The 25,479-nt window shown below is 36.8% G+C and overlaps 2 protein-coding genes and 1 non-coding gene across 6 annotated transcripts in view; all 3 read left to right on the plus strand.

Annotated features, from left to right (window-relative positions):
* Nucleotides 1-69: 69 nt before the first annotated feature.
* LOC133530127 (guanine nucleotide exchange factor MSS4 homolog) lies at nucleotides 70-2,295 on the plus strand. The gene is made up of 2 exons (XM_061867970.1): nucleotides 70-502; nucleotides 614-2,295. Exons 1-2 carry the CDS (start codon nucleotides 380-382, stop codon nucleotides 851-853), a joined length of 363 nt encoding a protein of 120 aa, XP_061723954.1. The 5' UTR covers nucleotides 70-379; the 3' UTR covers nucleotides 854-2,295.
* A 534-nt stretch (nucleotides 2,296-2,829) lies between these two features.
* Nucleotides 2,830-2,902, plus strand: Trnav-aac (transfer RNA valine (anticodon AAC)). Its single transcript has one exon. It is a non-coding gene; the product is annotated as a tRNA-Val (tRNA).
* A 21,916-nt stretch (nucleotides 2,903-24,818) lies between these two features.
* Nucleotides 24,819-25,479, plus strand: part of LOC133530285 (mastermind-like protein 2) — a 28,330-nt gene continuing 27,669 nt past the window's right edge. For 3 of the 4 annotated variants that reach the window (XM_061868175.1, XM_061868174.1, XM_061868176.1), the window contains exon 1: nucleotides 24,819-25,413. The gene's annotated coding sequence lies outside the window, so the exon portion shown is untranslated. The remainder of the gene's footprint in view (nucleotides 25,414-25,479) is intronic. The other variant, XM_061868173.1, reaches the window with a different exon arrangement.

Below are 25,479 nucleotides of genomic sequence, written 5' to 3' on the forward strand. Positions count from 1 at the left end.
ATGTAATTAATTAAGTTTAGCGATTCTTACTTTAGATTTTTATCACAAAATGTCTCAACTGTTATGTTTTTATTAATTGAAATAAGAATTAACTAATCAATCAAACATAAATTTTAAGTTTTGTGTATGTCTTTTATGCCAAAAGTATGTTTTTGTATGAATTGCGTTTTGTTCTTGGAGGAGTAATAGCTATCTCATTAAATTATCGATCAATCTTTTCTGTCACTGTCACTGTCACGTAGTTGGCTCTCAAGTTCACGTCGAGTCGAACTGTGTACCGGTGGGGACTTTATTATATACAATAACTATTTTATTTGTATAAAACTTTTGAACAAAGACAATTCTTATTGCCCTTCTATCAACACGTAAGTTTGTTACCATGGCTGACGTAGAAAACAAGGAAGATCTGGTTGAAGACGGGAAAAACAAAATGAATGTTAAATGCAAATTCTGCAGTTCTAAAATTCTAGACAAGAAAGCTGCAAATTATATCACGCAAGAGGTATGTTTCTTTTCAGCTTCCTATTATTGCATTTTTGGGGTGAAATTAATTATATTATTAAACAAACGGGCTCAAATTTATTATGTAAAAATAATACATCTTGTTTTACAGATGGCTCTGCCTCTAATGCAGCAAGACAATAACCGCAAAGAGGGTGAGATCCAGAATGAAACAGTGAACGAGTTCTATCATGTAGAAAACATGTATACATTTGAGAATATTGGTTTTACACATACTGTTGATAACTACAAATATCTGAGCTGCGCAGACTGTGACGCCGGGCCGGTGGGCTACTACGACATGAATACTAAACAAAGCTATGTGGCGCTGTCAAGAATTGTACATTCCTAGGTAGTTCTTGATTTAAATTAGATGCTAATGTCCAGTGATTGGCACGGACTGTGCCACACCGCATGATTTCAAGTAGAAATGGACAAGAATGGTTATGAGACATGACTCAAATGCCTTGATCTTGTCCGAAAAAGTATTGAGTGATATTTTGTAAGATTTTTGTAACTTAGTGCCACCCAATGTACATTAAGATGTACACTTTGTTTTGATGACTAATTAACTATTCATTTGTGTTGTGAAATGTTTACAAAAAAATACAACTAGATTCAAACTTCCTTAGCTATGATTTTGTATGGTGGGCACAAGGTTAATGTTTTTGAATAAGATTTCTATTTGGAATCCCGCAGTGTGGCACTGTCCGTGCCAATCACTGCTAATGTCATTATAATCTTGAAATTGATGGACAGGGAAAAGATATCGATAGTATACTTGTAGAAGCTTGTACATATGATTCTGGTTGTTGTCTAGGATTATTATTTACATGGCCACATTTTTTTATGAAACAAGCAACTAGATTACCTATTTTTGCAGAACTTAACCTTAAAAATTGCAGATAAAATATTAACTCTTTAAACTAAAATAAAATAATACTTTAAAATAAATGGTAATAATTTAAAGAGTTCATATTTACTATTTACAAGCAGTAAAATTTTAATAAAAGTCTAAATAAAATGGCACAGATTTCAGCACATATGCACGCACATGTTGGACATACAATAAATACCAAAAATAAAACAATGGTACTGCAGATACTCTGTGTCAGTTTTCACACATTATTTTAACCCTTGAAAATCTAGAACTGCTTGAGGCCTAGTCATTGTGACACACACTGGGTGACGTTTTTTAGGTGATACAAGATACATGTATGCCACTGTATATTCATTTCTTACTTCTAGCAGCTCAGCTCTTCACTATAGCAGCAACACTGAAATCACAATAAAAAGCCCTGGTTTCCATATATTGTGTATTGTGTCTAATGGAACTTTAGTATGGCACGCCTTAAGATTTATTTTTGCGAATTCATGGTTGCTCTCATAATATAAACAGGTACTTATATCTAAGGACAAGCCTTATGGGCAATAAGTATGGGGCCAGTACAGCGGTGTCACACACACGAATTCGAGCCAATCATGCAGTCTAATGCCACAAAGCAATTGATGAGTTCGCATCACGTGCGCGATTTTTCGCAATTAGTTGTACTGGTCGCATATGTATATCTTATATCACATAAAAAAATACCATTTATAAAATGTCAAGATACAGCGTTCCTGCCACCTTTGTTCATTGACACTTTCCAATATGCTTATAAGTATAATAATGAAAATGTACTAAAGAGTTAGAATATTAACTGCTTTGGTATGTGCGGAGCACGATTTGAGCTTATTGATTATTGATCAATATAATTTTTGTATGTTTTTCTGTAAATATACTTTTATGCATTATTCTGAATTTTATTATCAACCCCTGTGGTCATCGTTTAAGTCTTAATGGATTTATTATTAAATAGAATTGTTTCCATTGTTCTTACAATTATGTTGTGTGTAACTTTACCTGAATTTCCTGGCATATAAAAAAATCGTGAAGCCAAGCTTTGGTAGCGCCAAAAAGAGAAAAAAAATGCTCTTAGAAAAAAACACAAAAAGGTGGTTTATAAGATTATGTGTCTTATAAGATAGAAAATAATATGATTAAAACCTTTTGTTATTCAACAAATATCGTAGAGTCCGTCTAACCACGTCTAACCTAAGTTTGCACAAACTTGAACTGAACAAAGTGTACAAATAAACGTCATTTTTTCATAGAAAAATAAATAATTAACACATTAACTGCCAAGAACACACTAGGTCTATTCATTTTCATTTTGTATTGAAAATGGGTAGCTTGGCACTGAAAGTGTTAATGATGACTGTGTCACACTTTTTCATTGAGAATTGACTTACAAATGTTGATCAAATATTTCAACTTCTATACCATCCGTTTCCGTGGTGTAGCGGTTATCACATCTGCCTAACACGCAGAAGGCCCCCGGTTCGATCCCGGGCGGAAACATATCTTTTGTGTTTTTTTATTTTGTTTTATTTACTTAATTGTAGGTAATTATAATGAATCAACGTTTTAAATTATGAATTACAAGTTATTCTATAAGCAAAGGAATACTATCGAGTAATAGCGATAGCAATCCAACGCCTGCTAATTTTCAATCTCATAAAGTAATGTTGCGCAATGGTTGCGCATGTATTTTTCGAAGGCGTTTGATTTTTTCCATAAGTTTAAAAAAAATTACATGAAAACTACAAACATGACCACTGCTAAAGTGGAAAAGAAAAGTGAACTAGAAAATTAATCGATATCATGCGTAACAGCCGAGGGCCTACCGCGAAATAACAATCTTGCATATTCGAGCGATAGAGAGGCAGATAACGTAATTTCGTGTTTCGCGGTAGGCCCTCTCCAGCTGAGCCGCTGTGGGAGATCGCATTATATTATATAAACTGCTTTTGCAGCTGCTGGTAGCTGTATAAGTACTGTGTAGTAACAATATTACAAGTACAGTCAAGGTATGAAATATCGATACGGACAAAGTGCCAAAAATATGTATACACGACCTTTTTGCCTATATATTAAGGTAGTGTGTAAATATAGTCACTTTGTCCGTATCAATATTTAATACCTTGATTGTACTATTATTGGATCTGGAAGCTGTAGCCCACGACTTAAGGGTCCCCAGCAAGTTCGGTTATCCATACAAAAGTAGTTACGTTCTCATTTTAAAACGACTAGCTAGATTGCTCTGAATAAATATAAAAAATAAAAATAATAATAAAGCGAAAAATACAGCGAAGTTAAGTTAGTCATACAAAACTTGTTTTTGCCTTAAATCGACCGGGATATTAACCGTTATTACCTTTTATATTGTCTACACAACTACACAACTTTCACACCCACCCGCTATCTCCAGTTACCCGTGAACAAGATGCATGTAACTGCGTCTAAATATCGGAAGCTCAAAAACTATATTAAAGGTAATCACGGTCGATTTAAGTCTAGTGAGACTAACCGTGAATCATTCTGAAACTGATATTGTTTTTGCTCTATTTCGTTCATTTTATGAGTTAGAGCTATATAAACATATTACAGGACTAGATATATACCTCATGTCATTGTATGTGAAAAGTGTCGTTACAATCCAACTCGTACTTTTAAAATAAGAACGAAACTCCGTGTGTATGGGAAGGTGAAATTCGGCAGAGCATGCTTGACTCAAAAAATACTTACGTCGTTGAGGCATTATCACAGGGGACTCACAATAGCCTTAATCGCCATATATATATGTATATATATATATATATATATACATATATATATATATATATATATATATATACATACCCTAATGGCGCTTAAGTCCTTTGTGCCGAATTCTGCCATTTGAAAGTTCTATGTTACTATCAAACCTGCTCACAAAATGACACGAAAATCAGTTGAGAAATGCGACCCGTAGAGGAGAACATATGAAAGCATTTGCCCAAATTAAAACGGAAAACTTTGCAGTAGCTACCAGTGGTGAAAGGTGGGAAAACAATCCTGTGGGAAAAAGTGGTAACTAGTGGGAATAACCCTTTCGCTCGGGCAAACAGGTTGTCGAAGTAACTGTGAAGTCGCCTTCGTAAAAATAGCCCGTTACAATAGCTAATGTGAATAAATCATATTCATACGTATCGGTCTTAGTACAACTGTAAATAAATATTATATTATATTATTACACAAATTGACTAAGTCCCACAGTAAGCTCAATAAGGCTTGGATTATGGGATACTTGTACAACAATATATATAAATATTTAATACATATAAAACACCCATGACTCAGGAACAAAACTCATCACACGAATAAATGCCCAGGATTTGAACCCGGGACTCAAGCATTACCCACTAGGCCAGACCGGTCCGGACCGGTAAATACATAGAGCATCATGAACGGTCTTCTAGGAAACAATAATAAATCTTTTTTGAGTAATAAATTACTTATAAGTAATTTTTATTTAAAGCGTTACTTTCATTGAACACCTGTACAAGTGTACAGTTGACGTCAAAGATATGTTCACATTTTACGCCTTATTACAATGGATTAAGGTGCAAATATGTAAGCAAACATATGTTTGACGTCGACTGTTAAGTATGCGATAACAACACCATAAATATTATTAAAACAAGCTTAACATTTAAATTATTTATACAATTATATATAACCCTTTCCCGTCGTATGCAGAACGACGGGGAAGGGTTATATATAATTTATGATTTTAGCAGTTTCTATTTTGATAATTTTGCCCTGGTGTATAATTATATACCGTAACTTAGTTACTTGTTTATCTAAATTATGGTAACAATAGTAATCAGTCATGAGCACTGTTATCCTACAATTCATAAACCTTATTAATAAGAGTTAAGGTTCATCGATAGTCAGTTAAATTACTGCTTGTAAGTACTTAAAGTTATCTCAATTGTTACAGGGAAAATATTTGTATCCCTCAAACTTCCCATATTCTTCTTTAATCAAATCAGCTGCCTTCTCAGCGAGCACCACCGTCGGCAGAACTGTCGCCGACTCGGGTACAGATGGCATCACACTCGCATCTACCACTCTCAAGTTCTTCATACCCTTCACCTTAAATCCATCATCAACGACGTCTCCCATAGCACACGTGCTGCTACTATGGTACAATGTAGAAGCCAGGTTCATGACGTAACAAGCCCAATATTCGTCACTGTCAAATGCCAGGTCATCACATTCTGGTAATGGTGGTCTAACGAATCTACCTCCCGTTTCCTTGAAGTATGAGGTATCTTTAACTTTCACTACTTTTCTAACAGCCTCCACCATTCTATCCACGTCACTTTGATTAGCAAAGAAATTGTTATAAATCATAGGCGGATCTCTAGGATCTGAGCTTCTGAGAGTTACTCTTCCTCTAGAATTTGGTTTTCTCAAGGTAGTGAGAATGAGCATTCTTTCTTTCGCAGGCTGCGTAAGGTAAAATGATTTAGTAACCTCTAAGTTATAGTTCAAATTAACAAACATTACATAGAAAAATAATGGATTTAAAGAGCCAAATATTAAGCTGTAGTGTGCGAGATCCAAAGCACCTGATGAAGAAGTAAAGGCACCAGCGACTAGCGGTCCCGGGAAAGAACCTAAATTTGTAGACAACAATGTCGTGACACCAGATGTCAGATCAGTCTGCCCAGTTATCAATACAGGGGCAAATACTTGATCCTGAAACCCATAACCTACTGGTAAGTCCTTGACTACCGGAATACCCAGTCGCTCTAAATCTTGTTGTGGCCCGAAACCGGATAACATCAATATCTTTGGTGAATTAAACACTCCAGCTGAAAGAATGACCTCTTTTGCAAATAGGTTAATTTTACCAAATTTAGTATCTACGGTTACACCTTTTGCTTCTCCATTATCAGTTATAATTTTAGTCACATACGCTTCTTTCAATATGTATAAATTATTTCTGTCTTTACAAGGTAGCAAATATTCTTCTGCCGTACTCGCTCTTCTGCTTGCTTTATCAGTAATCATATAAAAAGCTTCACTGGTACCGTTAGGGTATGGAATTAGAGGATCTTCAAGAATGTTCATGCCAATTTCTTCGTATGCTTTGAGCATAACTTTATTTTTTTTTCTCAAAAGATCGTTAATTTCTTGAGGATTCGCACTGATAGCTCCTTTATCGCAATGTAATTCGGATGTAGGGCCGGACATTATGTTTTTTTCCAGCATATTTTCTGCCTTCTTGAAATATTTCTGCACATAATCATAGTCATGTCCGGAACCTCCAGCCCATTCACTGCAATCACATTCAGGTCCCCTGCAACATATAATTTTAAATAAGTTAATGAATCAACTAAGTACATATTGTGAAATGTTATCAAAATTCTTTCGATTCTGCGTTAATACCATCATCAGATTATGTGTGTTATACATACCCACCCTTACCTAGCTATTATTGTTTTTAAAACATGGTCTTTTGAATAGTTTAATCATGTATCCAACAACAAACCCAACCACCACCAAAATTTTCTCCTTCCACAATTCTCAGCCTAAATTAATACCTCTCGTTCAAAAGATGACCGATGGAAGAGCAGCCGCCCAGCACTTTCCCAGCGGTGTGCGTGGTGCGTCCGCCTCGCTGCGCCTGCGACGCTCTCCCGTCCACCTCCGAGTAGTAATCCCAATCCATAGGCCCGTGTGTCAGCAAGGGCCAAGCCCCTGGTATCTAAAAATTATTACACAATTGAGGCGCAAAGTTGAGAATAAATCTCACCACCGCGATCACAGTTGGCTAATCTGACTACTGGATATTGCTTTCTAACATGGCGTACGTTATCTCGGAACTTCATCTAACTGGTAGCTATCCTGCCTGACCTTCAGAAGTGCCACATTAGGCACTTTTTTTATACGAGTATACTATCCTTTTTTATATAAATCTGGACCATTTCGCATCAGTTCTCCGACACATATGACAGTCTTTTCTTCCTCTGCAAGTGTGAAAGTCTTTCAACCGCGTTAAGTATCTTAATTCTGTTGGTTGTCTACTCGAATGCTGCGTGAGTGTAGTCGCTATCAAATAGATAGGAGCGGTCATATTACTCATAAATATCTAAACATCCACTTTAATGTTTCGATAATAATGGTTTTCTTCAGATATTTATGAAAACCTCGGTTGCTCCGATATATCTGTACATGACGAGTACTCACCACACTTGTCAAGGCAGGGTCCCCTCCAGCCTCGATACAAAGCACACGCCAGTCTGCCACCTCGGAGAGACGATTGCTCAGCACAGATCCTGCTGTGCCACAACCCACTATGATGAAGTCGAAGCGATCACCATCTGATGCCAAAAAAATAATACTAAGTTAATTAGAGCAGTTCTATATCTCTTCTTGACGTAGTCAATTGAACACCTGTGAAGGCTGTGAAGTTAAAGGACCCCGCTTACGCTAAAAATCAAACGGAAAAGGTCTACGTACAAGTAAAGGATGAAGATTGGAATATTATGAAAGAATCATCCGAGCAAACATTGCATAAAGTTATCTCGTTACCTTGCACCGAACTGCTTTTCGGCCAGGAAGTATTCAAATAGGACGATGTTAATATTAACGCATTTAAGGAGTTCACGACCGCACTGATCGCCACATCGGGATCCAACGCATGGCCTACTACAGGTGACAGAATATCCATTTCAAATTTACTAAAAATTCGGCAAGTGGAACGACTTATATACGGTATCAAAAGTAAATACGAACAGTTTGTTCGGAAACAGATTATTTTAAATAAACTTGAATTTGGGGCAGATGTTAAGAAGGCCGAAAAACAATGTATCCGCGTTCTTGAAGAAAAATATCATTAATTTAAGTAACTGGATCAGAGTTCGCCAACCTTTTTGGAAAATACATCTGGATAGGTATAAAAAGTGTAACATAAATATAACAACAGTGGCTTTGAAAGCTGTATTTAGACCTCGGCCTAAAGTGTTGTCAAATGTAGAAAATGTGACTTCAGCATCAATATTTACCTAATTGCTTGCAATGCAATGCAAATGAGAAATACCTCATAACTATGTGCAGCAATAGGTACCAACAGGCAAAAATCGTAAGATGCCAATCAATCATTCAAAATGTCCCATTCTTCACAATTCATGCAAATTAGAATGACGACACAATATTGCGTAAAACAATAAAAATGTAGACATTGCGAATGACCAAATTCAAATGAAACTATTAATGAATCACGCGACGCTAATATACTCCTTTATTTTGGATAATTTGCATCAGCATCAGCCTTTGGCAATGGCGATTGTAAGATTGTTTAATCGTTTTCTCACGCGTGGATATTAAACTTTAGATATCATCTTAATTAAAATTTACGACAACATGTTACCAACGATCCGATCTGGACGCGATGAGAGCAAACGACGCAATATTTGGACAAATTATTTCGCTCATTTGCTCAAATTTTTGATTTTGTTTAATATTTTACAGTTAATATTTTCTTCGGATTGGTGTGGTGAAAAAAATTGTGTTTCACTCGGGGGCAAAATTTGTTTAACCCTCGTGCTTTGAAACCCTCGCAAAGCTCAAGATTCCACTTTTCGAACCACTAGCTACGCTCGTGGTGCAATTCTAGAATCGTTCGCTTGCTCGGGTATCAATATTAACACGAGCGGTTAAACAACAACCTTGCCCCTTGTAAAACAAATAACTATTATTTTAATTTCATCATATCGACAACTTTATACGTTTAGGGCTATGCGGATCTTAACATAAGACAAAAATGTCTCGTCATTTGCAGATATTTGTGTGTCCTTCCTGTTTTCCTTGTATCTGTTTTTTGCTAATAACGTAAAGTACAGATTTATGACCCGTATCATAAGCCTGAAATCGATTTCATTGCAACCTGACGTACAGGAAATGATTAGTTACGCAATAAGAAAATTTATTCGCCATTGTCAAAAACATAATTACCATATTTCATTTACGTACTTATATCATTGTGATTACGTAACCAACTTTGTCAGTCATACTACTCAAACTACTGAAACATTATGACAAAGCATCTTTTTTTCAAAATCAGGTAATGAGGCGGCACCTTATTAAGCTACTGTTAGGTATTAACGGGGTCTTCGAAAAACCGGGCAAGTGCGAGTCGGACTCGCGCACGAAGGGTTCCGTACCATTATTTATAAAAACGGCAAAAAAATTATGTTTGTTGTATGGGAGCCCCCTTTAAATATTTATTTTATTATGTTTTTAGTGTTTGTTGTTATAGCGGCAACAGAAATACATCATCTGTGAAAATTTCAACTGTCTAGCTATCACGGTTCATGAGATACAGCCTGGTGACAGACGGACGGACGGACAGCGAAGTCTCAGTAATAGGGTCCCGTTTGACCCTTTGGGTACGGAACCCTTAAAATGGGAAAGTACACAAATTGGGGACAGGACAAAGCTCGGAGCAAATGGAAAAGCACTGTAGAGGAGGCCACAATTAATGCTTAGGTACAGTGAGCATAAATAGGAATGGATGAAACTATGCACCAGAAGTATCTATCTGTTACAAATTAATTGTTTTACGATCTACATACAGGCAGTGAAAAAAAAAAAATCTTCTACTTGTGACGCGTAGGTATAGCAGACTATACTGAATATGCCCATTAACGGGTCCCCACTATTTTTTTTACAGCCAGTATATATAGATTGTAGAACAATTAATCAGTATCCGCTAGTTTTGATGCTGAACTAAGAGATTATCTGACATGTATGCATGTGACGTCCGCGCGCCTCTGTCCGCGCGTCCACTGTATCCTGGCCTGCGCGCGAGTAATAAACGAGCTTCCATCGTAGGCACTTGTTTCATTGCTAAGTACTTACATACATATTATTATCAAAGCAGGTAAGTATCTATCTACTTAAGTAATAGGAAACACCCCTATTATGGGACTAGCACCAGTAATGGGATGGTATAGAGTAAACACCCCTATGATGGGACTGGAACCAGTAATGGGATGGTATAAACACTTCTATGATGGGACTGGCACTAGTAATGGAATGGTTTAGACAAATCCTGTAAAATAAGTATTTACCATCAGGTTTTAAGCTCTTGACAACATTTTAGCATAAACAAGAGCAATAGAGCTGCTTACTTTTTTTATTACTTTGAAAATTAATGGCGCCATACATCCCATGACTGGAGCAAAAAAACATAGTTTTAATTTGTTAATAATATTGAAACCAATTTCAGCAGCTTTGATTAAATATATAGAAAACATAAAGGACGAACAGTACCTCTAGTGTAAATTTAATCGACATCATAACGTGACGAACGCGTTTGCGTTAAGTCTCATTTTGTATAGTATTTTGAGTTTCCAAAACGTCCCGCTTGGCGCGCTCTTTCTAAATCACATACAAAATGAGACTAAACGCAAACGCGTACGTCACGTTTCGAAATCGAATTTATTTACACTAGGGGTACTGAACATTCGACTTTTAACGCATAAAGCGGTAGAAATTTTACAGTTGTCGGTGAAATAACAAAAATACTCCAAATTTTCTCTTAAATGTCCCATGATTGGTGCCGTTTAATACTTTTAGTAGCTCTCTAAATAAGTTAATAGAATCGACAAAGGTACATAAAAGCTTATCTAGGTTGCAAAATCGAAGTTTAGATATAGTCAAAAAGCCAGGTCAAGACGCATTTCCTCTTTACTAAGTGTTATTCAAGTAATGTGCTCGTCACGCCAACACGTAACAAGCATATACCCACACAAGAAATGGCCAAGTGCACAGGACGGAAGTCTGAATCGCACCGAATGCCCTTTGGGTCGCGGCACCTCCCACGTACTCGTACGTGTTGACGTTGTATACTTACGTAACATAAGTTTAACTTGATCAATTACAGATTTCGTGCTGGGTACTACTTTATAACTGTGAATAACGGTGACTTTCTCTAGTATGTTTGGTTTAGGTCATGGCTTGGTTTGGTAAATCGTAAGATCTGTAGAATTCACAACATATATCTACCTAAGTATTGCATTCATTTCCGAGTGATCTTACTTGATTTAATGGGATCTTCAGATGCGTAGCAACTGTGCATAAGCAGAGGCTGACATATACTGGTCTCACGTCGGTAAGCGTTCGCGGTAACGATCCAGAGACCGTTCGACGTGTTGCCTCCCTGTCACACTTAAGTGCGAATTTACATGTGCGACAGAGAGGCAACACGTCGAACGTGGTCCGCGGTAGGCCCTCTGATATCCATCATACACATTAGAAGTTTGTCTCGAATGTCTTGATCCTTGACTATCTGATGTTATTTCCCTTGAACTACCTTACTCTTCGTTCCCGAGAAAAACTATATGCATCATATAATAATCTTTTGATGGAGGTCAAGCAAACATTTAGATTAAATATGCTTGATGCACAGTAATGTAAACAATATGTAAATTGGTAAAAAATATTTGTGTAATAAAACAGTGATACTTATCCTTCAAAAAATCCGAAGTTTAGTGCAACCTCGCTAACACTCGGACCTCGATTAGACGATGTAAGACGAAATCCTCGTTAACATGAAAAAAATGCTATTATCTTCCCTTCAACGCTCAAAATGTCCATAACTCATTTCACCTAATTAAGACGAAGTAACTAACGATTCGCTCCACGGCTTCGCTCCATCGCATATATCTTAGAGACATTGAGATATATCTATGGACAGGCCTTACGGTCAATAATAATGGGACCAGTACAGCGGTGTCACGCACACGAATTCGAACCAATCGTGCAGTCTCACGCTACAACGCGATTGGTTGAAGAGTTCGCTTTACGCGCGCTTTTGGTCGCCAGTAGTTGCAGTTGTATGATTGGCTCGAATTCAAGAGTGACACCACTGAACTAGCACCATTTCTTAATTATTATTTCGTGTGCCCGTAAGGCCCGTCCTTAGATATATGTCAATGCTTAGAGATTATTACGTTAAATTGTTAAATACATACAGATTTTATTAAGAAAATAGACATTAGGTGTAAATGAAACGGGACTTTTGAATTACATTATAAAATGACATTTTGTAGTTCATTTCCGTGATTCAATGTATTTTATTGAACACGCAAGCTGGTTATAAAGGTTAAGATATGTATGTTTACATATACTGCAACAAAAGCTTTGCTGTCGCCAACGTCCTTATAGCATTGACACAAGGCTTCCTTCACCTTACACCGTGAGGTTTTTTTCACTGAGGAGTTATATCCTCTTTGGACTAAACTTGTTTATGGTGGCTGGATAAACTAAGTCTGAATTCTGTTTTGACACTAACTGCCAATGTCTGCCACGGAACCTCAATGAAACCTCAAAGTTAAGTGTAGTTTGTTCTGTACATAGTGTAGTGTTCATATTGTTTAATAGTTGTATGTAGTCTATTAGTTAGTCGTAATTTGTATTTCTTTGCAGATCGGATACTCCACCGAACACTGTCTATGACCGTAATAATATTCATAAACTAGCCGTGTCTTATCCAACCTCGACATTGGCAGAATCATCAACACCTTGATGGAGCCATAACACGAAAAATTGATTGATTGAAACCTCAAAGAAGGTATACTATGCCCAAGGACACCTGCAACACCAGAGGGGTTGTAAGTGCCCATGGATTTAAGGTACGATCTTTCCTTGAAGGTCGGATCGTTTAGCTGTCCGAGGTAGGAAGTTTCTGGCGAAACGTATAGTTGAGGACTGCCATCTAAGTGGTGAAGATGGAAGAGTTGTCGCGTAGAGCGACGGCGGAAAGATGCAGCAGGGATTAATCCGAACAATTCCTGGGAGCACTCCCCGTTATACATGCTATAGAAAATTCAGAGCGAGGCTACATCTCTACGCAGCGACAAGGAGTCAATCCGATCTGAAAAACGGTGGCAGCCTACAATTCGAGTCGCCCGCCATTGGACGCGGTCTAGAGGTAGAAGATGGCATTGTGGTGTGTTGTGTGCATGTGAGATGCCACTGGTATTACCTATGTAATAGTAAGGTAGATGCCCGAGTGCTCGTCACTGGCCCAGTACATGTCAGCTTTAAACAAGTCATCGACGTCATTGTAAATGGAGATGGAGATGTAAAAAGTAGAGATGTGCCGACTACGGTTTTGGCCGACTAGCCGACTAGCCGACTAGTCGGCAGTCAGGTGGCCGACTAGTCGGCCGACTAGTCGGCGTAGCCGACTATGGTCTTCGCCTAAGTTCGGGCGTAATCGGGAACGTTCGGGTCGCCTGATTCGCTGCCGCACGAGGTTGCGTTTTCATGTTTTGACTAGTTTTGTTTACCTTTCCGATTCACTTGTTGCTCCGGTGTGTTATTATTAGAAAAACATACATAACGAATCGTAATTGTTGTTTAAAAGTTTAAATAAACAAGTAGTGATCTTTATAAACATTATGACTAAAAGAAAATCACGCGTGTGGACATTTTTTGACGATGTTGAAGATGATTCAAGTAAAGTGAAGTGTAATCAATGCCTACTTATTTCGCGAGGTGGACTGGGTAAATCGGCAAACACTTCGAGTATGGTGGTTTTTTATTTTATTTCCTTATTTTTTTGGAAGATCTAGGCAGCCGACTATTCGGCTCATTTTGCCGACTAGTCGCCGACTAGTCGCCGACTATAAATGTGGCCGGATAGTCGGCTTTCCCGACTAGTCGGCGACTAGTCGGCACATCTCTAGTAAAAAGGAAAAGGGAGAGAGAGAGAGAGAGAGGTATTAGCATGTCGAATACATTAACGTTTACTTTGGTTCTTACATGGTCCGTTCATCAATGGTAGCGCAAATGGAAACAATCTTGTTGCAAGTGTTGGCGTAGTCATCGAAAGCTCGTCTGGCCGAAGGTTAAATATCTCATATCATTAGCGTCAATGATCTTTTCACGAGCAAAACATCATGTTTAAAGTAAATGTTTAGACGCATAATTTTTCTGCGGTTGACAACTTATCGGGTACATTTGTGTCAAAAATTGAATATTGGTCATGGTCGATGAGTAGACGATGGATAAATAATTCAATTTATTATGACTCAAATACCTAGGTCGTACGAAACTGTTTATAGTTTTAAACGGAGTGGGTATTTTTCTCAAGTTTTTATTTAACTTGCAATGGACCCATGTATGTATGTAACAATGTTTGTATGGGTAAAATCTTGTGAGTTTTGTCCCACTTTCCGGTTTTCGATGAAGCTGAAAATTTTCAATATAATTTGAAAAAATAACGCTACCGTAAAACTACACAACTATAGTCCAATACTGCAACTATGGTCCACAAGTTCGAAAGGAAATTAAGTATCTATACCAATGTTCCTTTTGGTTTACTCCTAGTTTTACCTTCCATTTATAAACATACTTTGCCTTAGAACTACAAAAATATAGTAAAATACACACCTGAACGAGAAAAATTGAGTTTATTTGTGGACCATAGTTGGGAGCTTTGGACTATAGTTGGGGGGTTTTACGGTACCTAATTGTGTTTGGAGTTTTTAGTCTCGATGAGTATTAGTTGCCCGTGGAAAGATAAGTACAGTCAGCGATAAAAGGTTGCACCAATTTTTCCGGTTGATGTGAGCCTTGGAAGGTTACTTGAACTAGCATTCGAAGGAATCTTTTATTTTATCCATATTAATATATATGACGAGTTATATAGGCACGGTTTATGGCAAAGAATTTGAGATTATTATTTGAAAATGTTCATAGAGCGGTTCTTTAAGTTCACATTAAAGGCTCACGACTCAGCAATAATGACTTCATTACGAAACTCTTTAGAGAATTATAATGAATTTGACCAATCACGTCTCGTCTCAAGACGACAAAACCAAAAGATTGAACAAAAGACATCAAAGCGCTTCTTTATAGTAAATAAGAAGTTCGTTGATGTCTTTTGTTCGATTCTTGTATCTACTGAGATACTAACCTTATATTATATAATTATTTAAGTTGTATATTGTATAGTAGAATAAGTATAATTTTCATTGACTTATTGAATATTGTATACAATAGTGATACCTTTAACACGGTACGCGACTGAAAAGCTCTCAATTAAATCACAATTGTATAAAATACAACATATTTTGTTCAGTGAGTTTTCTACTACCATTTTCTTAATTTTTATTATGTACTAGGTCTATTCAGATATTCTTCCATGCCACAAACTTTTTTTTTTCAAGTTGACCAATGATTAATCTCACGGTGCTCATTGAAAGAAAAGACATCGACAAGGTTCGAAATGCAGCACAATGCTTAAAAGAAATTACTTATATTTAAAAAGGCCGCAGAACGATACTGACGTAATCTCATTGACTTAACCGTATCATTATCCTTATAGGTAATGTAACTTCACTGAATAAAGTATTCGTCTATTGTGTCTAATAAAACAATTTCTCAGAAGTAACACTTGCGCGCGCGACGCTCTAAAGGCCATTGGGCCGACCCTGGCGTTCGGAGCTTCAATACCGTCCTGTTGACATCATATTGCCCAATAATCGTTGTAAATTGCATGAAACAAAAGCACACCGAGAACTGAGGCTTTTTGTTTCGACGATTTACAAGATATTAACTGTTCAGCATTAATTTGTAAGATTCAAGCCACGGATAGATTAGGGACAATTGCTACGTGAAGCTAGCGACGTCAAGTGAAGTGCCGCGACGTTGCCGGACTTTGCTCGACTTGTTAGGTGACATGACAAGGCGTGCAATGTCGCCCGACATGTCGAACGAAGTCCGGCAACGTCGCGGCACTTCACCCAACGGCGCTGGCGACACGTGTCGTGGGACAATTGTCCCTAGTCAATAGTCCCTAGTATATACTAGCCCTGCACGGGCCTTCTTCAGCCCTGGATTCAGTTCTAACACATCACGAGATGTATTTTTTGTGTTCAATTATAGCCTTCATATTTCAGGCATTATTACCGAATACTTACACCAATGAATGCTAAAGTTTAATTAGCCTTCAATAAATAATCTTCTTCTTCAACTAGCGTTTTCCCAGCCTAGCGCCAGGGTCCGCTTTCCTACTTAATCTTCTCCACTTTGCCCGATCTTCGGCATCCTCTGATGTGAGATTGTTCAGCCTTCAATAAATAATAAATGCAAAAAATCGTATACAGACATTTCCAATTTCCATGTGTGATATGTTTGTGTGGGTCAAAATGAGAAAGTGTTAATTTATATTTAAATGTGCGTGTATCTCTCTGTGTTTCGACACAGTTCTTTTTTGCATCTATGAGTAATGTTACGGGTCTCTATTGTTTCCTATAAAGTTTTAAGTCATAATGTTTGTCCGCATTTTCATTAGCCATAATTAGGTTTTGGCCATAAAACAAACCTAACCTAACATAACCTATCTATAGAATAACCTAAGGAAATTCCTGAAAAGTTTGCGGTTTCAGAGTTATGACTAATAAAAATAAATAAAATAAAATAAAAATAATTTCTTTCAGACCTAGGTCCATACAGTGTTAGTTTAACTTACTCTAAAAAGTTATATTATATTATTATTGAAATAAATTCAACTTAAAATATTTTAGGGTTTAATCAGTAGCCAGGCACATACACTAATGATAATAAGACTATCATTATATTATGACTTTCAATAAGTAGTATGTCAAACAAAGGGATCCTGTAATGGTAATGTTACTTCTTCACCTCCCCACAAAATTTGGCACATGTTTTTATTCGCAAACACGACATATTTATAAGGCTGCTCTAGCTGTTGTATGCTCTAAGGCTGACTTAGATAACGCTGTAATTTAGGTAGACGTTCCTCTAACATCCAAACAAGATGCATTTGAAGCTCTGAATGTCTGCGATGCAGTGACTTCAGAGACTTTTCCGCAAATGGACAATTGTTTAGTCTAATGTTTTTCCAAAATAAACTACGTTAATATTTTCAACTGTTTGCTTGATTTCTTAAGCTTTAAGTAATGAATCCACACAGTATTTTTGAAACAACGCTCCCGACGTTATTACGTTTAACTGTATAATTTGTCGATTTTTACGTGCCTAGTTTGCTCTCAGGGCAATGAAAACGGGTCACTACAAAATACAAAGTGTATAGAAAAGAAAATAGTCAAATTATATATCTGTCCGATTCAAAATTGCTTGTCCAATTTGTAATCGAATTATATAATCGCTCTAAATCGATTTATGTGGCAGTTGTAAACATATCGGTAATGCTAATACACCTGTTGAAGACAACAATCGGTCGGCGCCCGCCCATTGACTCCTTTCAAAACATGCCCAAAGATCAATAGAGCAGCAACTCAAAATCGATATCTAATCGAAAATGACATTTAAATGTTTGTTTTCAAGATAAAAGTTTCAAGTGTATGTGTTCAGTTTTTTAGTGCATAAGAACGTTAAAATGCAGAATCTAGTCTATAAAACTGTTCCAATTATAACAATGTATTGTATAATGGACCATACTTTCTTGAATAATCATGCTCTGCCTCTCACTAGATAGATATCATGAGAGCTGCAATAGAAATTCGGACACAATTAAATGTCATAACGATATTGTTTGAGGTAACATTTTGATCCTATACTTAGTACGCTTTTGTTATTCGATGTAACATAGATGCTTTGTTGGGTTAGGTCTGTTGTAAAAACTACGCTATCATTATCTTAATATCGCCTTTATTGCTTCGTATATAGAGTTGATATTCAAAAGATAAAAGGTGTATCGGAGTGCAATTTGAAGTCAGAACCGCAAAATACCAGAACTACATTTATCCATTGAAAGCTATCGTCATTTGTTTTGTTTCATTTATTAAAAATCAAATAATAAGCTTCACTTTTTATTTTATTTGTATTTCCGTCTATGGCATTTTCAATCTAATTCAAATCAACAATAAAAATCTATTTTAATGTAACATCCGTCCCGTTCTTAGCGTTCCGAAATACAGGTCAAAATGTGAATTAACTACCTCCCTACTTAATTAATAATGAACAGGTAACCTTCTCATTTCTAATTAGAATTTGGTTTGATCCTACACATAGAAGGTCGATCAATCGTATATATGTACATATACGGAGTCGCAGCGATTTACCGCAGATATATTATCTGTATATGCGTTTTGCAGACTCATGGGGATTGATAATAAACTATTTAATTATCACGGTTACACTCACTTGACTTTTTTCGTCGCTATTGGCGACATGTGTCCAAATCAGTGTAACCATGATATTTAGATATTGTGGGATTTATTATTCCCGCCCGCGCGCACCGCACTGTAGCGCCAAGCGCCGCTCTCGACCGCGCTCTCCCAGCTCAACTCCGTACTTAACGCAGACCCGCAGTGTGATCTGTACCCCTAGTGTAAATATTTTCGACAGCGAAACGTGATGTACGCGTTTGCGTTAAGTGTCATTTTGTATGAGATTTTTGACTTTCCAAAACGTCCCGCTTGGCGCGCTGTTCAAAAACCCATACAAAATGAGACAACGCAAACGCGTACGTCACGTTTCGCTATCGACTAAAATTACACTAGGGGTACTGTTTCACTCTACGTGTTATTTCTTAATTCAACAATGTAAAAAAGTAATCGAAACATCCTAATGTGTTCATTCTTAAGTTACGAAGTTTTTGTTAGTCTTAAATCATTGTAATGTTAATTAATATTTGTAACGCTTTGGCTTGTTAGCTGTAAGTAACAGATGTTTACCTGAAATAAAGAATACAGAATGGTGAAACTCACAATATAACTTGACCCAGATACGTCCAAACCATCAAAGCACAATAAACAATTAAGAACTTGTATTGCGATTAATTTCACATCTTAATGAACGTTAAGTTATGGTATTACATAAGTTGAGTTCGCATCAGGATCTAGTACTTATGCATACGCATTGACGAAAAATTATCACTCACAGTTTCTACTTTGACTTGCAAATTTTGCAATACTCACGTGTAAGTTATATTGTTCTTCTCAATATTAATATTTTTTAACCAGAAGTCCGCTTGATGAAGCGCTGATGGCCTAGTGGTAAAAGCGTGTGACTGTCAATCTGGAGGTCGCGGGTTCAAACCCCGGCTCGTATGTACCAATGAGTTTTTCGGAACTTATGTACGAAATATCATTTGATATTTACCAGTCGCTTTTCGGTGAAGGAAAACATCGTGGGGAAACCGGACCAATCCCAACAAGGTCTAGTTTACCCTCTGGGTTGGAAGGTCAGATGGCAGTCACTTTCGTAAAAACTAGTGACTACGCCAATTCTGGGGATTAGTTGTCAAGCGGACCCAGGCTCCCATGGTGGCAAAATGCCGGGACAACGCGAGGAAGATTATTTAACCTAAAGTCCGCCTAATCTGCAACGTATATTTATTATGAATTCATACAGAACACCCTAAGATACAATCGGTCCGGATCGAACTTTAAGATACGTCAAACATTTGCTAAAGATACGATATGCATTAGATATGTTAATAAGATAGAAAGATTCTGAAACTCCAACGATGACTTTATTCATCAGATAAGTGGCAAGTAGCTTATTCAGGACTTTACTTGGACATTGTGAAACAGACCCTTGCTGTAATGATTTTTAACCATTGTGTAACCGCCATACGATAAATAAATAAATAGGAGTGGCAGTGACCGTGACCTTAAGGCCCATAAGTTTGTTTTCTTCTCTCATCTCTCACTCTCACTATGTGTATAATCTACTACATACGAGTCTTTGAAGCTACTTTGAAAGAGAGGGACTTAAATCCGTAGTTGGGATGAAATGTTTTATACATTTTCCTTGTTATAAATTTATTATGATGTACTATGTACAGTCAGCGTCAAATACTTTGTAGCAACCAAAGTAGCCAAATAGTTCGGTACACCCTATATTTAGTATGGTCGCTTCATAAGTATCTACCATTCTGTAACAGCTTAACAAAAAGTGATGCATTTAATATAGAACAACTGGGACTGTAAAATATATACTTTTGAACGTGAATTTTAGAAATTTATCTATATTTGTAAAGTTATCAGGGATGTTAGATACTTTTGGTGCGTTGTTTCATCCGCTACTATTGATGCTGACCCTACCTATGCAATACCTAGACTTATTTGGAACTATACTAAGTAGGTAGTAAAAGAGCAATAAAACGAAGGACTGTGAATATTTTCATTTATTTCGAATATACATAATATTAAGTAGGTAAGTACTCTTGTCTTTATGTTTCTGTGCAGTATTTATTGTAATTGTAAACTATGTGAGGCGAGCAATATTTGTATTGTATTTTTTTTAAATATATTTATTGAGATAACAATATACATAATGGATATATACAGATGATTACTATAACTAGCTTATATCTAAAATAGGCCCTTGAGGCATTGTACCAAGGATGCCGGCGGCATTTCCTCTTTGTATCGCAATACTGATACGTTGTGCGAGGAAGCCGCCAGCTCTTCGGTCACCAGTTACGTCAACCAGACGTTTCGCGATTTCTCCAAAAAACTTGTGTGCGCTGGGACCCCATGGACCTAGAGTTTCAAAAAGTTGGTATTGTATTGTACTCGAATCTCGTAATATTTCTAATAGTTACCTAAACCATATGTGGGAACATACATAAATAAATATACATCGACTAACATCGTGTGTTGTCAAGAAAAATTCATCGATCGACTGACACTCTGCGGTTAAACAGATAAACAGTGACGTTTGCTCTTACAAGAACAGTTTCGAGTTTGCCCTGAGAAGGGCAGTTTATCCATATCCGGAGCCTGCAGCATCCTCGTCGTGTCTTCCAACCAGCAAGCGCAGCGGAGCGAGGCACGGCGGACTGACGACACGATATTAACTCCACGGCGGCTGGCGGGCTCTGAATGGATAAACTGCCCTTCTCAGGGCAACATAAAACTGCCCTTCTCGGGGTAAACTCGAAACTGCTCGTGTTACAGCAAACGTCACTGTGTCTCTGTTTAACCGCAGAGTGTCAGTCGATCGATGATTTTTTCTTGACAACACACGATGTCAGTCCATCTATATTTATTTATGTATGTTCCCACACATCGTATCTTTACTACGTTTTTTACTCTATTTTCCGGTAATCAAAGCGAAAAGTGAAAAGCACCTCATAATTGTGGTAATCGGTCGCATAAGCATAAGACCTTGTCAACCTATATGCTTTAATAGTACAATAAGATTAATTAGGTCCTTATGTATGCGTCTTTCTACTTTTTTATATAACAGTTTCTATTATTATTAACCTGATGACGCTTTTTGCGAAAACTCAAAAACGACTTAACGGATAAAGTTCGCTTTAGTTTTGGCTCTATTTATTAAACCATAGTTTTTTTTCATATATTTTGGACCCAGGGTTCTAAAGATAGAGAACGGGGGACAGAATAGCTTTTTTTTTTGTTTTCGGAGCAATTATTACCGAAAATATACGTTTTTTTCTAAATAGTATTTAATACAATCGTGCTAGCTTATCAGTCGAGCACCGTGTTCAAGGTACGAGATTTAAAAGGTTGATAATGTCACTATTGTAAATCACTATAATTACACAAAATTAGATAAGTATCTCAATAGATAAAAGGATAGGATAAAAGACATCAACGAAATACTTTTGCATTAAAAAGAAACGCGTTGATGTCTTTTGTTATATTCTTTGGTTTTGTCCTCTTGACCACGGTGAGACGTGAACAGGCCAATACGTGCACTGACATCAAACAGTTAGTTGTCATTCGCGCATTCATTTCGCTCAGACATGTCCCCAAAAGTATTAGTATGAGCGAGACACTCGCGCGAATGTCAGCTAGCTTCCAATATCAGTCTCGTTCCAACTGGCCTGATAGTTTTCTAAAGCGTTTCGTAATGGAGTTATTATAGTTGAGTTAGCGTCCGTAGCGTTAGCGTGAAAGACCTGTTCAATGACATCCCAAACCATAAGGGTACAAGGGCTTTTTTGTTTTTTTTTTTTAATTAATAAATATTATACGACATTATTACACAAACTAAGTCCCACAGTAAGCTCAATAAGGCTTGTGTTGTGGGTACTTAGACAACGATATATATAACAAATATTTAAATATGTACATAGAGAATACCCATGACTCAGGAATAAATATCCGTGCTCAACACATAAATAAATGCCCTTACCAGGATTTGAACTCGGGACTATCGGCTTCATAGGCAGAAAGTTTGTCGTTCTTTATTTTACCACGTTATCGATATGATTGACTTATATATTTATGCCAATTTGCCAGCTTTCTACCAGTAATGATCACAGACAGACGGATATGGCAAAACTATAACGGTTCTTAGTTGAGTTCGGAACCCTAAAATCATTAGCAAAATTGTGGCGATTCACAATTCTTGACTTTCGGCAAAGAACATACAATTATATATCGGACAAGACAATATAAATGAAACCTAAATCTGAGAAGGACTCATTCTTCATTAAGAGAACGGAAATATAAAATTATCTAGGAATTAATGTTGAGGAACAAATTAACTTAATACTTGCTCTACTAGATTATAAAGAAATTGCACTACGAGTATTCACGCGTATTTACAATTAATTTAGCCAAATTGCCGGTTAACTGGTTATTTACATACTTTATCTCAACTCCGGTCTGTTGGCTATAGTCACGGTCATAAACATATACGCACATTTTAACCATATGTCATTTGGGATACGGTAGAAGTTTGTATACATATTTATGACCGTGACCGTACCTTTCTAAACACATATTGTCTTGAATAATCTCGCTGACATAATATTTAAATGGCCCAGATCAAGGATGTCTGTATAGAGGTAGGCCTATGGAGCACTGAGAAATAAAGCCATTCAGGGGCCCATTTCTCGAACGGCATTAGTCTAATATTATTAATCCGCAAATTGTCAAATCGTATGGGTTTCCATGACAACACGCTAATAACATTAGCGTAATATGTTTCGAGAAATGAAGCCCCGGGGCCCATTTATTGGACCGATATTAGACCAATAATATAAGTCCACGAACTGTCAAGTCGTATGGGTTACCATGGCAACACACTAATAATATTAGACTAATACCTTTTGAGAAATGGGCCCCATTATTAGTCTATTATTATTAGTGTGTTGTCATGGTAACTAATACAACTTGACGGTTCGAAGACTAATAATATTATTCTAATACCGTTCGAGAAATGGGCCCCTGTTGTGTGACAGAAATGTGTGATGCTTTACTTTTGACGATTAAAATAGTAAGGTTTATATTGCTTTAATTTGGAACGGTTGGACGAAACGATGATTTCTATGATTTTATAAAAGTTCAAAATCCGATTGGAATGTGTCCTTTAAAAAGACATCAGAACATAAGACCCTCAGCAATTTCATGGATGTCTTTCGCATCGTATACTGATAAGAAAGGGGAATATTCGTTGCTTACAATTTACCCTTTCCTTTGCTTAGCATCGTATACTGATAAGAAAGGGGAATATTCTTTGCTTACAATTTACCCTTTCCTTTGCTTAGCATCGTATACTGATAAGAAAGGGGAATATTCGTTGCTTACAATTTACCCTTTCCTTTGCTTACACAGTAGAGCATACGTAATTTATTGCAGCAAAATATACAATGTACAATTTTACATGTAACATGTTTAACATACGGTTGTAAATTAACCTACTTATACACCGGGGGCTGTTAAAATCCGACCGAGTTTAAAGGTGTATTCTTGATCACATTTAGAGACTAAAATGTCATACAAAGTTTTCTGTAATTGGTCTTGTTTTAGAGATAATGACGATCCTTGTGAAAATTGGTTTCTGTAATAACTTTGCGAAAAACGCTTTTTTGGCTGCAATGCTCCCACTATGTGACTTAGTTTAAACATACCTACTGACAGACGTTAAAGTTTTAAAGGAAACTCGCAAGTTTTTATCTGTTAATAATAATAAAAAATGTACTTATTCATTGTAATGTTTTTTCACCAAGATTTAAAAGGGAATAACGTGACGTGTGCAGAAAACGCAAAATAAAATTATTGTCAAATATAATATTTTTTGTCGGATTTGACCAAAACTCATATCACATGTTTTGCTCCTTGTGACTTCAGGAATGCGTGGTGAAAATCTGTCGGGTTTTGCCAGCCCACGGTGTATAAAAGACTCTCATGAGATTTCATTATATTTATCTAAATTAAATAATTTATTTTCAGGAAATAAAATGGACAGTTCGTAACTTTGCATATTTTTGATTAGAACTATACTCAGATGGTGAAATTACCAACACAGATCATTACATCTGAACTTCCAACAAATTTATTGATGTTTAGTTTGTTAATATCCATCGGCATAAATTTAAATATTGGCTTGCGTATTTGAATGAATGAATGAATGAATGAATGAATGAATGAATTGTTTATTGCATATCACAAACCATCACTATCAATCAATATTTTCACCATCAGCAGTTTATAAAAGATAGAATCATGCTAACTTACTAAATTACTGTGTGCTTTCAGTTTAGTAACCCAAACAATTCGCTAATAGCCCAAACCGTGTGCAATTGGCACCTCGAACACACTTAATTAAAGTCCAACCCGAGATTAAGTTCCCTCCCATTGTTTCTTTTACCCAAAATCTAAATCCAAGCGTCTCGCTAATTGTTGCTTCTTCATTAATTTGTGTCAACTCCTCCCCCCCAAAAGTCGCACAACTCAGCCATAATCAGAAGATCCCTTTCTAGTTAGTTGCGTTCTCTTCACAAGAGGTCATGTCGAGTTGGTAGGTTTGCCAGCTTAAGTAAAGCTTGCGTAGATGTAGCGGTGTTTGAATGGGAAGGTCTAACTATGGTGGAGGTAAACGTAACGAAAAGGTTAAAAGCGTGGTCTATGGATTGCACGCGTGCATTCGAGTCCCACACGTTCGCTTGATACTGTGTTCTTTTCAGTTTTTCGGAGGTTGAAAAATTTGGGTGACTAGTGTTGTGAATTGACGACTTGTTTCTTCCGTGCCTTGAGTTTAGAAATAATAAGGTGAGTTTAGTGCTTTCAGTTAATACGTAACAATTACGATATGGATATTAGTGCCTAAATCTTATG

Source organism: Cydia pomonella, chromosome 22 (assembly GCF_033807575.1).
Source record: "Cydia pomonella isolate Wapato2018A chromosome 22, ilCydPomo1, whole genome shotgun sequence".
In the NCBI taxonomy this organism is placed as follows: domain Eukaryota; kingdom Metazoa; phylum Arthropoda; class Insecta; order Lepidoptera; family Tortricidae; genus Cydia; species Cydia pomonella.

Excerpts from the sequence above, each read along its gene's own strand:
- LOC133530127 (XM_061867970.1), top strand. The coding sequence starts at position 380 with ATGGCTGACGTAGAAAACAAGGAAGATCTGGTTGAAGACGGGAAAAAC. Across the intron at positions 503-613 it reads CAAATTATATCACGCAAGAG|ATGGCTCTGCCTCTAATGCA; the intron begins GTATGTTTCTTT and ends CTTGTTTTACAG.